Source organism: Bos taurus, chromosome Y (genome assembly GCF_002263795.3).
Source record: "Bos taurus isolate L1 Dominette 01449 registration number 42190680 breed Hereford chromosome Y, ARS-UCD2.0, whole genome shotgun sequence".
Taxonomy (NCBI): Eukaryota; Metazoa; Chordata; class Mammalia; order Artiodactyla; family Bovidae; genus Bos; species Bos taurus.
This window is the reverse complement of record NC_082638.1, coordinates 17,184,416-17,200,211: the sequence shown is the minus strand read 5'-3', so window position 1 is coordinate 17,200,211 and position 15,796 is coordinate 17,184,416. Positions and strand designations below refer to the sequence as shown.

At 49.3% G+C, this 15,796-nt stretch overlaps 1 protein-coding gene across 2 annotated transcripts; it reads right to left on the bottom strand.

The window, feature by feature from the left end:
* Positions 1-9,699: 9,699 nt before the first annotated feature.
* Positions 9,700-13,349, bottom strand: LOC132344471 (testis-specific Y-encoded protein 3-like). 2 transcript variants are annotated; one of them, XM_059884069.1, is made up of 6 exons: positions 12,596-13,348; positions 11,925-12,002; positions 11,671-11,782; positions 11,384-11,529; positions 11,178-11,264; positions 9,700-9,919 (listed from the first exon to the last, which is right to left on the bottom strand). In XM_059884069.1, the coding sequence occupies exons 1-6, from the start codon at positions 13,121-13,123 to the stop codon at positions 9,896-9,898; spliced, it is 975 nt and encodes a 324-aa protein (XP_059740052.1). In that variant the 5' UTR covers positions 13,124-13,348; the 3' UTR covers positions 9,700-9,895. The 2 variants fall into 2 exon arrangements, with proteins under 2 accessions (XP_059740052.1, XP_059740053.1); XM_059884070.1 differs by lacking the exon at positions 11,925-12,002 and having other exon boundaries at positions 12,575-13,349.
* Positions 13,350-15,796: the final 2,447 nt, after the last annotated feature.

Sequence of the window (15,796 nt, the reverse complement as noted above, 5' to 3'; positions counted from 1 at the left end):
AACACCACCAACAGAAAGCCTCTCAGCTGAATGCACTGAGAGAGATATCAAAGCCTTCCCACAGGGCCTTCCAGGCCCTTGGGCCTTGGGCTGGGTAATGAACTGTGGCACTTGGACAAGCGTGAGGACAGGCTGTGTCTTGCAGAGTCCCGGAGGCCTTGCTGGAGCCACTCAGCGGCCTGGCCCAGGTTTCAAAGCAACGGCCACCGTGTCCCATGCCCACCTCCATGTCCGAATGGTTGTGGCAATGTCCATGGGTCACAGTCTACAGGACCGAGCTCCCCATTTGGGTAGACGGAGGAGGCTGAGGGTCAGCTGCGTGCTGGGTACCTGGCTCCCTCATGGCAGGTGGCCGGGCAGTGTGTGGGGGCCTTGGTAAGAGGAGGGCACAGAGAACTGAGACCTGCCTCTTCCAGCTGGGACTACCAGGCTATACGGGGACCCCCTTCTCGCAACCAGGACCTTGGAGGGTGAAAGTCAATCTGGGGAATCTCCTTTCAGGGGATAGGGAATCATACTTGTTTCCCTTGAGGATTGCAGGACACAGTTAGCTGGCCACCAGCTCACCTCAAGAACACAAGATGTGACAGCAAGAAGTTTGCACCGGCTAATCACACCCCTCCCTCACGTTTCCTCTATGTGGCCTTTGCTGAAAGCCTTGACGGAGTTTGCCGTTTCTCTTTCCACTGGCTTAGGCTTTTATTCTTTTCTAATACAAGCATTTAAAATTATAAGCACGTCTAGATCTGCATCTCACGAATTCTGATACGCTGTGTTTTTATTCTCACTCGTTTAAAGTATTTTCTGCTCGCTCTTTGTTATCCTGTACGTTTTTTAAAAAGTTTAGTTTAATTGGAGGTGAGTTACTTGACATTATTGTGGTGCTTTTTGCCATACGTTCACACGAATCAGCCGTGTACATGCGTTCCCCGTCCTGATTCTCACTCCCCATCCCATCCCTCAGGGTCATCCCAGTGCACCAGCCCTGAGCTCCCTGTCTCGTGCATCGAACCTGGCCTGGCGATGTATTTCGTATGTGATAATATACATGTTTCAATGCTATTCTCTCAAACCATCGCACCCTTGCCTTCTCCTACAGAGTCCCGAAATCTGTTCTTTACATCTGTGTCTCTTTTGCTGTCTCGCATATAGGGTCACTGTTAATTCCATCTGTCTCAATTCCATATATATGCGTGGGTTTTTCCTTCTGACTGACTTTTCTCTGCATAAGAGGCTCCACTTGCGTCCAGCTCATTAGAACTGATTCAAATGCATTCTTTTTAAGAGCTGAGTAATATTCTACTGTCTATATCTACCCCGGCTTTCGTCTCCAGTTCGTCTGCCCATGGACATCTAGGCTGCTTCCACGTCCTATCTGTTGTAAAGAGAGCCGCGACGAACACTGGGGCACGAGAGTCTTTTAATTCTGGTTTCTTCGGTGTGTATGCCCAGCAGAGGGATTGCTGGGTTGTATGGCAGTTCTAATTCCAGGTTTTTGAGCAGTCTGTACGTTGTTCCCATAGTGGCTGTGCTAGTTTGAAATTCACACAGACAGTGTGAGAGGGTTTCTTTTTTTCTCTGCCCCCTCTCAAACATTTATTGTCTGTAGATTTTGGACAACAGCCATTCTGACCGGCCTGAGATGGTACCTCGTTGTGGTTTCGATTTGCGGTTCCCTGATAGTAAGGGATGTTGCGCATCTTTTCATGTGTTTGATAGCCATCTGTATTTCTGTTTTGGAGAAATGTCTGTTTACTTCTTTGGCCCATGATTATTATTATTTTTTTATTTTGGCCTGGGTCGCCTACTTTTCTGGAATTGAGTGCAGGAGTTGCTTGTATATTTTTTAGATTAATTCTGTACGAGTTGCTTCATTTGCTATTATTTGCCCCCATTCTGAATGCTGTCTTTTCACTTTGCTTGTAGTTTCCTTTATTGAGCATAAGCTTTTAAGTTTAAGTAGGTCCCATTTGTTTTAGTTTTGCTTTTATTCCCATTATTCTGGGAGGTTCGCCAGAGAGGATCCTACTGTGCTTTACACCAGAGAGTGTTTTGCCTATATTTTCCTCCAGCAGTGTAATCGTTTGCGGTCTCATGTTTAGATCTTCGATCCATTTTGAGTTTATATTTTGTGTGCGGTGTTAGCAAGTGTTGTAGTTTCATTCTTTTATGCGTGGTTGCCCAGTTTTCCCAGCGCCCCTTGCTGAAGAGATTGTCTTTTCTGCATTGTACATCCTCGTCTGCTTTGTCAAAGATAAGGTGTCCGTAGGTGCGGATATGTATCTCTGGGCTTTCTCTTTTGTTCCATTGACTTATGTTTCTGTCTTTGTGCCAGTACCATACTGCATTGATGACTGTGGCTTTGTAGTATAGCTTGAAGTTAGGCAGGCTGATTCCTGCAGTTCCATTCTTCTTTGTCAAGATTGCTTTGGCTCTTCCAGGTGTTTTGGATTTCCATACCAATTGTGAAATGACTGGTCCTAGTGCTCTGACAAATACTGCTCGTAGCTTTATAGGGACTACACTGACCCTATCGATTGCTTTGGATAGATTTTAGTCCTCTATTTACTATTGCAGGATGGCCAAATGCCCAGCATGAACTGACACCAACACCAATGTGTACACAAGGAACTGGGGTTTTAAAGGGAGAATTTGGGAATAGGCAAGGGGAATCATGGGAAGTCTATAGAGTCAGAAAATGACAGTTTGACAGAACGTGCGCAGGGGGTGTTGGTCCATGCGGAATATCTGGGTTTGCTAACCCTGTTACCTCTTAAAGGCGGGCTTTCTGCCCTCCCGTAGAGACTGGGCAACGGGCCCTATCCTTAAGTGTTGAGTGGAGCACATAGTCACTTCTATTGGCAGCCTTGAGTTTTCGTAGGTGGGGACTTTAAAGGGGTGGGGGTCATCCAAGGCATGCAGCCTTGAGCTGTTGGAAACTTAAAGACCCAGGTGCAGGCCTTACTGAGAAAGGGCTCCGTGGAGCCTTGCTCAAATTTGGCTAAGGTGAGAGTCGTTTTCCCTTGAAAGCAGAGAAACTCGAAGAGTGTGGATTGGGCCCTGCTCCCACCGCCGCTTGGAGCTGGGACAGCCTTCCCCAGGCGGTGGGGAGACCAAGCACATTTGCTTTTTCAGGTGTCCAGCAGAACGAGATCACACAGAAGCCATCAACCTCCACCATCACCCTGGTGACCAACACGGATTCGTCGCCCCTGGTCCCCAGCTCAGGACCCACGAGCACCCTTGCATCTTCGGTCAGCGCGCCCATCGCCACCGCTTCAGCTGATGTCGCTGCAGGCACCGCCGAGTACGCTAGCAGAGTGAGTGCCCGTGGTTGGATTGGGGAAGCCCAGCTTTGGGTCTTTCCAGGAATTAAAGGGGACCAGGAAGTGGTGGAATCCCTCCCCAACTCGCCTGTTCTCTTGGCCTGGTCCTTGTTAGGGATGTGGTGGCCAGGCTTGCCTGCTCTGTGTTCACTTGTGGGCACACTCTCCATTTAGGTTCTGTCTTCTGTCTTTTAAAATTTATTTTATTGAAGTATAGGTGATGTAGAAGGGTGTATTAATTTCGACGGTACAAGACAATGATTCAGTTATATACACGCATACTTTTTCATATTCCTTTCCATTATGGCTTACCACAGGATATTGATTGTCGTTCCCTGTGCTACACAGGAGGACCTTGTTGTTTATTTTACGTATAAGAGTTTGCACCTGGTAATCCCAGATTCCCAAAGCGTCCCGTCCACCACCCCAGCCCTCCTCTCTACTTCTCTCTTAATTTGCCGAGTGCTTTCATGCTCACTGTCTAATCCGGGCAAGTAAAGCTTGCTGTCGGATGAGGGTGCTCTGGAGTGATGTGCAGGTTCATGTCTGGAGAACCCGGGGAGTGAAAATCACCACCAGAATTGCAGCTCTCTGGGGAGTCCCTTCTGCTCCCTGCTGGGGCCTAGAACAGGAGTTGCTAGACAGCTGTAGAATGAAAGCGGGTTTTTGAGTGAACACCTAATGTCTTTTGAGAGAAAGCCTAATGTCTCATTGGGCTTCATATCAGTAACACTTTTGTTTAGTGTGGACAATTTGTAAGGTCTTTATTGAATTTGTTGTAATATTGCTGTACTTTCCTTCTTTCAAAACGTTTTGGTGTCGTTGACTACAAGGCTTGGGGAATCTTATCTCCCTGAGTAGGGAATCAAAACCGTACCCCCCACATTGGAAGGCTAGGTCTCAACCAGTGGGGTTTCAGGGACGTCCTCACTCCCATGTTACAGATGAGCACACTGAGATCTGGCCAGGTCAAACAGGTTGTCCGGGGTCACATAATCCGTGAATGTCTAATTGGCATTTTGAATGGTAGCAGCCAGGATCTAGAATCCACACTTGACCTGCCTTAGAGCTCGCTTGTGAATTCACACCAGGCCGGCTGACCACGGCTGTCCGCTGTCCCCAGACTGATTGTTCTTACATGTGGCTTTTTAAAGCAACCCTGCTCAAGAGTGAGTGTGGCTAAAGAGGAAACATCCAGGTCTTGGGGTTAGGGCTCTTAGTTAGTACTTCTGTCCCCCCATTTTGCATAAAAGACCAGGTTTTATCCAGTCTCAGAGTTTCAGAACATTCAGGGTTCCCCTTTCAGGTGTGGTCACATGCTCAAGGTTTTTGACTTACCTGTTCATCACCTTGAACAAGGATTGACTTCGTGTTTTCATTGACAGTGACTTCATACCTCAAGCGTGAAAATCACTTTATGTATGAAATAGAAAATTCCATATTTTGTGTAGGAAAATCGAGGCCAATTCTTTCAGTTGTTACATATACAGTGTTCTGTAACTCATAACGCAAGTCAGCACACAGATTTTCAAATGAGAAAGATGAAAAATTCCGTATTTCGTGTTACCTTGTTTATGCCCAATTCAACGTGAAATACCAGAATTTCATATTTCACGGGGAAAAGCTCCGTGCCTGGAGTTTCAAATGCCGACGTAGAGAAACCCATATTCAAGGCAGGAAAATCGGTGCCCGGATGTTCATTCATTAAATACAGAGAACTGCATGTTTCATGTAGGAAAATTACGACCCAGATTCTCCTACATGAAATATAAACAGTTCATTAGCTCATGGACTAAGTCTCTGCCACGATTTTCTTACAGAGGAAAGATAAAGACATGTAAGGAAATCTGTACTCAACAGAGGAAAAATCAGTGCCCCGGATTACATACGTAAAGTCATCAAAATTCCGTATTTTGTGTGCTAAAATCAGTGGCCTGATGTTCCTAAGTTTAATACACGACATTCCAGATTTCATGTGCAAAAGTCAGCACCCAAGTTTTCATACGGGAAATACACAGAATTCCAAATTTCATGCCGGCAAATAACACGTGCACCCATGATTCATATAACATATAGAGAATTCCATTTCCCTTTTGGGAAGTTTGTGGTGAGATTTTCACAGGTGAAACAGAGAGAATGCCACATTTCTTGGCAGAAAACTTAATGCATGTATTCTTTCGGGAAATAACGAGTTCCGCGCTTCACATAAAAGACTGTTGCCCACGTGTCCAAATGTGACACAAACCTGGACTTCTCTGTGTAGAGAGAGATTTAGAGACGAAACATCTCTCAATCCGGAGATGCTAAGAACAGTGTCCCGCTAAGAGCCATGACTCACCAGTGCCAGAGGAATTGAAGTCTGTCCATTTATTGTACAGAGGCGCTTTCAAAGTAGCTCTGTTCTCATCCAGCCCCCAGGTGAGAACACACGCCAGCCTACCCCATCAGCCCAGGCCTGTGGGACTGGGACAGGTGAGAGGATCAACCTAGGACACCCTTTTAAGGAGTGATGTTTCAAACTGGCAAAGGCTGCACGTAGCAGCGCTAAGTGCTGCTACAGTTCCCAAACCTTAGAGAAAAGGGCAAGCTGTGTTCATATGGCTGGTCATGTCGGGGAAAGAATGCTCCTTCACCTGAGGACAGAAAACCCTTTGTGGCCGGGTGTCCTAAGGGCTGTGCGTAGCCCCTCTTCTGTGCCGGGGAGTCTGGCCCACTCTGGCTCTGCTCCTTAGCATCCTCCCTGACTTGCCTCAGGTGCTTTTGGCCTGCCTCTCCTTTCTCCTCAGGGATCCGTGTTTACACTTACATGCCTGTTTACATGTACAGCTTGCTCCGTGGGTGAGATCCCTGGGCTTTCCTCCAGGGCTTTTCTCCAGTGTTTCTGCCGCCCCAAGATCGTCGTACTTTACACAAGCTCTTTCATGTTTTCAGTGTGCATTCTTCCATCCCCCAGCCAGGCCAGTTCAGAGAGTTCACACACACATTTTGCCCAGCGCACATGTGTTTGCACGCGCGTGCACGCACACACACACTCATACACACACTCACACACTCACACACCAACAATTCTGAAAAGCAACTTGCACACATGCGGAACTTTGGTTTACTGATCCAGGTGAATGCACTGTGGTAAGCACCGCTCTTTTTTTTTTTTTTTTTTTTGCCCCGGTTGATGTTTTCACTCGCTAATTGATCAAGTCAGTGTCCTCTTCTACTTCTATGGTATATCGTGGAAGGTGAATGGGAATGGCTCATGAGTGGGACTGATATCCAAAGAGGTTGGCAGGGTTGGAAGTCCTCACTGTGGACAGCGGAGTGACCTGTGCCTGTGTTCTCTACTCCTGTTGCCTTGGACTGGTTCACCGTGCCAGTCGGGTTGGTGTGATTCCATTCCCTGGGCTTTCCTTCCAGAAACGACACAGAAATAGCAAGGGACTTTGAACTTGAAATTGATCTCGCACCGCCTTTTCCCTAGGCTATAGAAGGTCACTGAGGACAAGAACTCTTTCACAACTTTCTCTGTACAGAAAGGCAAGCCCCAATTCCTATCACCTGGGGGATGATTTACTGACAATCATGAAGAAATTCTGCATGGGCAATGCCAGTTGAATGATCAACACAAGGACACATGGGTAGGGGTAAACGTTAGTGTATTTCAACCGTGCGGTGCTGTTTATAGAACACTTAACAAGTCAACCCCAAACCGTTCCTGACAGAGAAAAAAAAAAAACATTTCCTGACATATGCATTCCTGCAACATCTTTGCCCTCTGTGATCCTAATCAATATTCTCCCTGCAATGAGTGATATTCCTGCACGTCAGGCATTACTGTAAGTGTGTGGGTATTCTTGTTTCCACATGTGGGTCACTGTTAACTATTCCTGTGATAAAGCATTTCTTGATGTGCACAAATATCATGGAAGTCTTTCAAAAAGTCACAGTTCAAGATGTTGGAAGCATTTGATCCAGGAAGGAAAGAATAGGTCCAATTCACATGCAGTCTAACAAAGATACGCAAACTTAACCAAAGAAGGAGTAAATACGAGCAACACCACGCATGTAGGTTGAATAGGGACGTGCAAGAACTCAGATAGATATGGCAGCAGAGCTGTGCATAATGGCACAAGCATGGGTACAACATGAAAGAGGACAGGAGGCATAGGCAGACCCACAGGAAGAAACATCAACTCACATTCATGGGCAAACACAATGGAGACACCCAGTCTTCATTGTAAACAGAGGAAAACATGAACACATCCAGGGCACAGGAAGCAAATGCAGCTCAGGCTGGTTGAGCCAGAATGCGCGTGAATTCATCACTAAACCGGCGAGTCTCACACACATTGATATTCGGCGGAAGAAAACCTTACATGACACATCCAAGTGTGCAGTCAACTCTAAGAGCACCTAGCCTTTAGGGCCCAAGTGAAAGCCCTAGAGAGCCTGGGACACAAGTCACGGCAAGTCTCCAGAGGATGACCATCCAGTCAACGAAGACTATCTCTGCACTCCACTCGAGGACAGGTTAGAGCTAATGCCAACCCTGGTCCTGAAGCACTGGCAGGAAATATTAGGCACTGGGGGACCCTGTCCTAAACTTTTCTTGTCTTTAACTTCTTTGCAATGCCTTACGGAAACTTCTGAATGTGGGTAAATGCCATGCAGTCCCTAGAATGAGCCCAGTCTAAGGTCCCGAAAACCATGCCCCAGTATGCCATCTCACACCCGCTGTCGAGTTATCACACCATAGTTTCTGCTTTGTTTTGTTTTGAACTAGGACTGGGAAAGACAGGTACCAGCCTGCCGGAGCCCCACGGATTCTTGGACGTTGACAGATTCAGAAAGTAAGAAGACATGTTTCCAGTGTCTCCTGGGCTGCTTGTTCAGAAAGCACCCAGAGACGGCCAAGCCTTGCCTTCTAGCGCTGTAGATGCGTCTCTGGAGAAGGGGCAAAGCTGGGGTGTACATGGTCAAATGCAAAAGCTGGCCCTGGGCAGGAGATCTCATGCAGGGCACCGTGAAGAGGACATCCATAAAACCTGTGAACTTTACCCTTTGCCCTCAAAAGAGATGCTGCTTCAGGGAGAAAAGTTGTAGAGTGAGAACTTCATGCGAGACAGAACTTCATGTGGGACATCACCCTCAGGCATGCCCACGGTGGAGCCCTTCTATCTGGGATGAGAGGACAACAGTGGGGGGACAGACGTTGAACTCTGCCTACTCCATTTGTGCCAGTCTGTCTTTTGCTCAATCCAGAGGTGGACGCGATTCCAGAAAGCAGTCATCTACTTCAGAAGGACCGCCCTAAGTGCCGACCAGTCCCTCAGTGAGCTCCATATGCTCCAGCTGTTCCCACTGGCCCTTGGCCCACACAGTAGTGGCAAAGCCCTAGATGAAGGACAGCTCCTTTGTGGTTGAAAACATTCTGTGCTGAGCCATTCCACAAGGAAGAGAAACTGTCACCAGAGGGCTGGTGAGAAAAAATGCTTTTTCTACAGCTTGGCCTGACAGAGGGCCTTGGGCAAAGACCTTAAGCCTTCCTGGAAAAAGGGATATTGACCCCTGAGCTGCAGCAGCAGCAGCAGCAGCAGCATGGGACACAGACCACATGGCTGCATAGGCTCACCCTAACAGCCTCTTTCCCCTCACTTCTGCCCCTGGACACGCTATACCGAAGCTGAGTTCTTGGAAAAAATAACAGAGTTCACATGAGCTCTAACATCTACGACGGGATCTGTTTTCCTTTATCTGATTCCTTGCAATTTCTCTTTTCCCCTGGTCACCTTTGCCAGAAACTAGTATCCTCACTGCCTTCCCACCCCTCACTTTCTCCCTAGGCCACAGCCCCCCTCCATATACCTTATACACAATGCCCTAAGATGTTACCTGGAACCCTAGCTCTGGGAAGCAGACTCTCAGCAAAGCTGACCGTGCACTCATATACACACTCATACACATGTGGCCTTCGAGGTTCATAGCGAGTTCAATGATAAGGCTTTTCCTTTGTTCTGTACCCTTATTAAAGTGTCTGATGATAGGCAACAGAGAAGATACCTGGGCCACCACCTTCCAACAGAATTGCATTCCACTGTTTCAATCTCTGGCCCTTGTTCACCAGACCCTTTCCACGAACAGCCACATTTCCCTTGTAAAATTGCCAGACCCACAGTCAATAGGCCCCTCATCTTCCTTCTCCGTCCTCCCCAACCCCCACCCCACAGGAAGAACGTCACCCCCTGACACAACCCCAACATACGACTTAGCCCCCTCTATGAATCTCCACAGACTGGTAATTCCCACGCGGTGAACTGACACTCATACATGCAGCTGAAGTGTTTGTCCTGAGGACCTGCCCAAACAATACACGCACGCATGCAGCTGATGCTTTTTATTTTTCCTTTGCAGTGAATTCAGGGTTACTGGTGTCTCACTGTCGATCCACTTCAGCACCAGACCACTCTTCACTACTTTCCCGTCCAAGAGAACTATGCTGGCCATTGGTCTTCACGTGAAGCAGCTTCTTCGGTTTTCTGTTTTAGGTGAAGGGGGGCACGCCATCGTTAAGTGTCTCAAAAGCTGGGGGGATCGGGTTCCTTTCAAAACAGAGAGACAGAGATATGTACACTTACCCTCCCCGGAAACTCTAAAGACAGCTTGATTCTTTCAAGTCAGTTCCCAGGGGGGTGTGTCTGTGAACGTTTACATGCCCTAGAAGCACAGAGTAAAAAACAGGTATCCCAGTCTTCAGCGTAGAACTATTTACAATAGCTAGGACGTGGAAGCAGCCTACGTGTCCATCAGCAGATGAAGGGATAAGGAAGTTGGAGTACACATACACAGCGGTGTCTTACACAGCACTAACATGGAAAGTGTCCATGTCAGTTCTAATGAGATGGAATGAACGTGGAGCCTACTATACCGCGTGAAGTAAGTCAGAAAGAGAAAGACAAACACTGTCCGTTCACACAAATATATGGAGTTGAGGACCTTGTACGTGGTGCTGAACATCCAACATGCAGGGCAGCAAAGAAGTAACAGACATATAAAGAACAGACTTTGGCCTCAGTGGGAGGTGGTGACGGTGGGTCAATGTGAGAGAGTAGCCCCAAAACGTTTACATTAGCTTATGCACAACAGATGATCAGTGCGAGTTTGACGCGTGCAGCAAGGCAACCAAAGTCATGTTGGGGGCAACCCAGACAGCCAGGCAGGGGAGGTCGGTGGGTGGCGGGTTCGGCATTTGGGGGGACACGTGTATCCCTATCGGTGATTCATGTTGGCCCATGTACAGCAAAACCTGTCACGGTATTGTAAAGTCATAATCCTCCAGTTAAAATAAATAAAAGAGGATTCTCCATAATCCTGCAGAGTGGTCAGTATGCTCAGAATGAGGGTGGCAGGAAAAAGATGCAAACGCAAATTAAAAACCAAAACGAGTGTGGTGATCAGAATCGAATCAAATGATGGGTCACTGGGGGAACCGCCTTGCACAAAGGAGACTCACAGGCCTTTTTGGAAATGGGACTTCATGAGGAAGAGCAGGTGGGTCCCAATTTAAGAGCAGCCTGAGGCTGGACTTGTTGGCCATGGAATGACGGTTCAGCCATGTGCAGCTGCCTCAGATATAAACTGCAGTGGCTTTGGCCTGTCCAGGCCACTTCATCCACCTCAAGCTTCTCTACTTAGAACCTGTTCTTCACCCCAGTTCTCTACCCTTGCTGTCCCTTGCTGATTCCCTCATGCCCTGGTGTCACTCTGTACTCCACGGAGTCTCACTGTCTTCACAAGTGGAATAAATGACCCAAGTTTTTGACAACACTTATGCCAGTGCTCGGCCCCTGGGCGCCTCACCTCTCGTCCTCCTGGTACCTTTTGTGGTGCAGCCTTCCTCCTCACATAGTACTGCAAAGGATTGGGCCACAGATCCCTTATGATGATCTGCCAGGGAAATGAGCAAGGTCAGCACAGGCCTGGCCAGACCATGAGCCCTCCCGTGCACGGCCAACAACTCCGACATAAGTCACCAGTTCTGGCCCAGTGGCCACGTGGGACCCCACCTCAGCAATCCAGTCAGATCCTGTGAAATTGTGGTCAAAGAACCAGTTGAAGAAGTTAACGCTGCTGTCGTGGTGCCTGCGCCTGTATGCCTTCCATTCAAAGCCCTGGTGCCACTGAACTGGAGTGGAACGAGATGCGTGGTATCCTGCAGGAAAAGCAGTTTGGGAGAAAGACCTAAATCACTTTTCGATTCAACCTAGACTTTTCTGCCCCCAACCACCGGGCCACCGCCCGCCACCCCTACCCACCCCCGCCCCCACCCAAGATCCAGGGAGCAGCTTCTCACCAGTGACCTTCATCAGGTACTCCTTGACAATCACTTCATTCTGGAAATACCTATTCCTCCGAAAGGACAATGTGATCTTGCAGTGACGAGTGGGATGCCTGAATTCCTCCACCTGCCAGGACAAAGTGTGCGGGGTGGGGTGGGTGTGAAACCTCTTTACAGAAGAGCTGTCCTTTCCTGTGTTAGGGATAGACCATGCCCTCTCCCCTCCCCAGTCACCTCCCCTCCACAATCATCAGTGTCCCCTGCCTGACCTCCAAGTTGGTCATGAAGTGAAGCATGTCTGCATCTTGCTTGCTCATCAAAACTGACATTTGGGGGTGGTTCATAAACTGCTTTAGGTCAAGGAGCCTCTAGATGCTAGAGGTAAAAGTGCTGGAAGAACAAAGCTAGCCTAAAGAGTAGAATGGCCCTCCCTGTTTGACTTCAACTTGCTACTGGTTAACTCGTCACATTTCGGTTCACGCGGGGCTATATGAATGCCGCACAAGGTCCAAGGCTGTGCCCATGAATGCCCTACCACGAGGAGGTGCTCTTCCTAACCGGATAAGCTTCATCTCAGCCCCTTGAAAGTTAGCTTACTTCGGGAAAACAAGCACTCCTAGCTAGAACCCGTACGACCACTTACACTTCCCCACCCCTCCCCCATTCCAGACAAGCCTTCTCTCCGAAGAGACCCTGGTGCTAATGACAATTCTGATAGGGACCTCTCAAAGTATAGCCCAACTATCAATTTGGGCTAGCCAGAACAGCAAGGACATCACACCTACGATCAGGAACAGATATGCAGGACGGTAACCAATACCCACCATCCAGAAAAGTAAATACGGTACCAGAACTGCCAGATCTGTAAACTGTTCCTGCCATAGCCCGGCTTAAACAAACAAACAAACACAAAACTCACAAGCACCACACCAAGGGATACAACTTCGACCCAGAAGCCACGGATGCCCTGGATGATGGCGCTTCTGTGTTCTAGATGCACCTTCCGCCGCTGACTGGTCTTATGTTTCAGGCGAGCATGCGCCCTTTGGGCTTTCTGATTCACGGGCTCCAGCTCCAGCTGCAGGGCCGCCAGCGCCTCCAGTGCAGGCCGGTCACTCAGGGCTCCGGGCCTTGGATGGTCGTGGACATGCTCCTCCGAGGACACCTGCTCCTGCTCCTCGTATGCCACCACCTCCACCTCCTCCATGACGTCCAACACCAGCAGCTGGAACTCCTGCCCGGGTCCCGCCACCTCTCCCTCCTCCACAGCCGCACCTTCCTCCACTGCCTCCACCCAGAAGAGGGCGGCCTCCTCGCCTGGCGCACCACCTGCGGCCTGCATCGCCTCTGCCGCCCACACGGAGCTGGTAGGCCCCAGGGCCCCTCCCTCATGAAGACCCGGGCTCACAACTAAGATCCAGGATCCCGGAGTGCTGCCGCCTTCCTCTGGCCCCGTCTCACTCTCCATGGTATTCTCGCCGAAGCCCGGAACTGCAAACAAGCTGGACGCTAGAGCACGGCAGACGGCCCTCACGGGCCGCCCGCCGGCCGCAGTCTACGTGGTCCTACTCCCGACGGGTTACTGGGCAAGAGCCAGGGAACGGCGAAAGGGAGAGACGCATGCGCAGAACCCTCTGCCACCAGGCCCGCCTACTATGGCGACGGGAAGGGGCTGAACTCTCCACCCTGACCTCCTGACCTCATCCCAGAACCAATCAAATGGAGTCTAAAGCGGTTCGCTCCTGGGACACGCCCCTTGGAATCCTGGGCCCTCTGCCAGCCTGTGACAGGCGGCCAATGTCGGCCCAGCGCAAAGTGGGCGTGTCCTGGCAAGCCTTTTGCCTGCCTAGCAGTGCAGCCGCGCCCGAGCAGCGACTGGGAGAGCCAGGGCCACCTGAAGCTGCAACAGTCCTCAAGCTTGAAGTTGCCCCTGGGGCAGCGGGCCCGTGTGCTCAGGGACCCACTCAGGAAGACAGGGTTCCTGGGTACCTCAGGGACAGAGTTGCTCTCCTCCGATCCAAACCGCAAGCCACGGGGTGGGCGTGGGGGGAGTAGGAGGGAGGCGGGCAGGGTAGGGGGGTTTGGGGGAGGAGTGCGCGGTGGAGGGGGATGGGGAAGCGGGGCGGGGGCCCGGGTGGGGGCGGGCTTACGCCGACCTCACCCATGTGCACCTGCTGCAGAGTCACGGCTAAACTTGTGCCTTAGGCTTGAGCAGTTGTCAGGAATGCCAGCCCTCCTCTGAGGAAGAGGCAGAGCACTTTCCTCGGCTAGCTGTCCAAGCCCCACGATGCAGCCCCAAGCCCAACCAGCCTGGAGCCCCTGGCCTACGGTCTGTCTGCCCTCGGCCTTTCCCCCGGCCCGTGGCTTAGAGCAGGCGCCCACGTAGCTAAGGATGTGCGCCTGCAGATGCACTTGCCAGAGGCACAGAGCTGTTCCTGCAAGTGTTTCAAGTGGACCAAAGTGCTCCTCCTGACCATTAGTTACTCCTACGTCCGGGCCGCCTAGCTCAGGTGGGCACACTCAGGTTAAGTGCCTGGACAGTTTCCACTGCTCACGCTCTTTCTCCTAGGATGTCTGCTGTTTCACACTGAGCACCTACCTCCCTTAGTCCTGACACACGCACAGACCCACCACACCCCCCCCCACAAACACACACAAACACGTGACACAAGTACACACATGCGTGCAACACACAGAGCCACAAATGCCAACAGGTGTTTCAGAGACTGAAGAACCAGTGGATCGCATGAAATGCATAGATGTCTTTATTTCTAACGGGAAAATGTTCATTCTGATCTTCAGATGTGAAATATAGAGAAGTCCATCTTCCATGAGGGAGAATCATGCCTAGATTTGGATACAGGAAGTATAGAGAACTCCTTATTTCATGGTGGACAGTCCTTGATTTATACATGAGAAATACAAGAAGTTAAGCATTTCACGAAGAAACAGTGGTGCCCAGAATTTCATTTATGAAATAGAGATAATTCCAATTCCATATTGGTTTGCCAGATCTTAATTTCACACTTCATGTCAGTAAAATTTTATTGAGATCTTCATATACGAAATGTATACAATTTCAGGATTCAAGAAGGGAATTGTAGGCTCAACTTTTCATATGTAAAATATATAGAATTCCCCACTCATGTAGGAAAACGTGTGCACAGATATACGTCTGGGAGACACAAGATTCCACATATGATGAAGAAAATGATGCAAGTCGATTTTCATACATGAAATACCGATTTCCTATTTCAGGTAGAAACCTCTGCACCCATGTTCTCACATGTGAAAGAAGGACAATTGCATATTTTATGCAGAAAAATCATCTTTCTGGTTTTCATCTGCATGAATCAGGGAATGCAGAGCAAGTGCTCTGGAGCAATCCCGAAGAATAGCGTAGGCAGGGATGTGGGAGCGGCTCCAGGATAGCTGGGACCCCTGTGTACTTATGGCTTATTAATGTTGATGCATGGCAGAAGCCATTACAATATTGTATCATAATTAACCCCCAGTTAAATTTAATAAAAAGAAAAGTGAAAGAAGAAAGGGACTCGACTGCTCTGTGGTGGCCTAAATGGGAAGGAAATCCAAAATTGACGGGATACACGTACAGCTAAAACTTGATTCACGCACAGCAGAAACCAAAGAAACACTGTAACGTGACTATGGCCCCAAAATAATGGTTGGAAGTACATCACATGTCCAGTATAATTCCGGCAGTGAAAAAATAAATGGTAGCCCCGTTTGCAGTACATGTTCTTGAGGAGAGTATGCTGAGTTAAATACTTGAGTTCGAGGAAGATGAAGGCTTTTACATCACACGACATTGTCACGTTGAAAGCCCTGCGTTATAGAAAGAGAGTAGGATGTGGTCATCGGGCCAGTGGAAATGGCCCCCGATGGTCCACGTTACCATCTTTTAGTCACAGGTTGACTCAGCTCATCCAGGAAGACACTGTAAAAGAGGCAGGATGGAAAACGGAGCTGCAGGCCTCAGCCCAAGACCATTAGGGAAGTTCGCAAACCCAACACCACCAACAGAAAGCCTCTCAGCTGAATGCACTGAGAGAGATATCAAAGCCTTCCCACAGGGCCTTCCAGGCCCTTGGGCCTTGGGCTGGGTAATGAACTGTGGCGC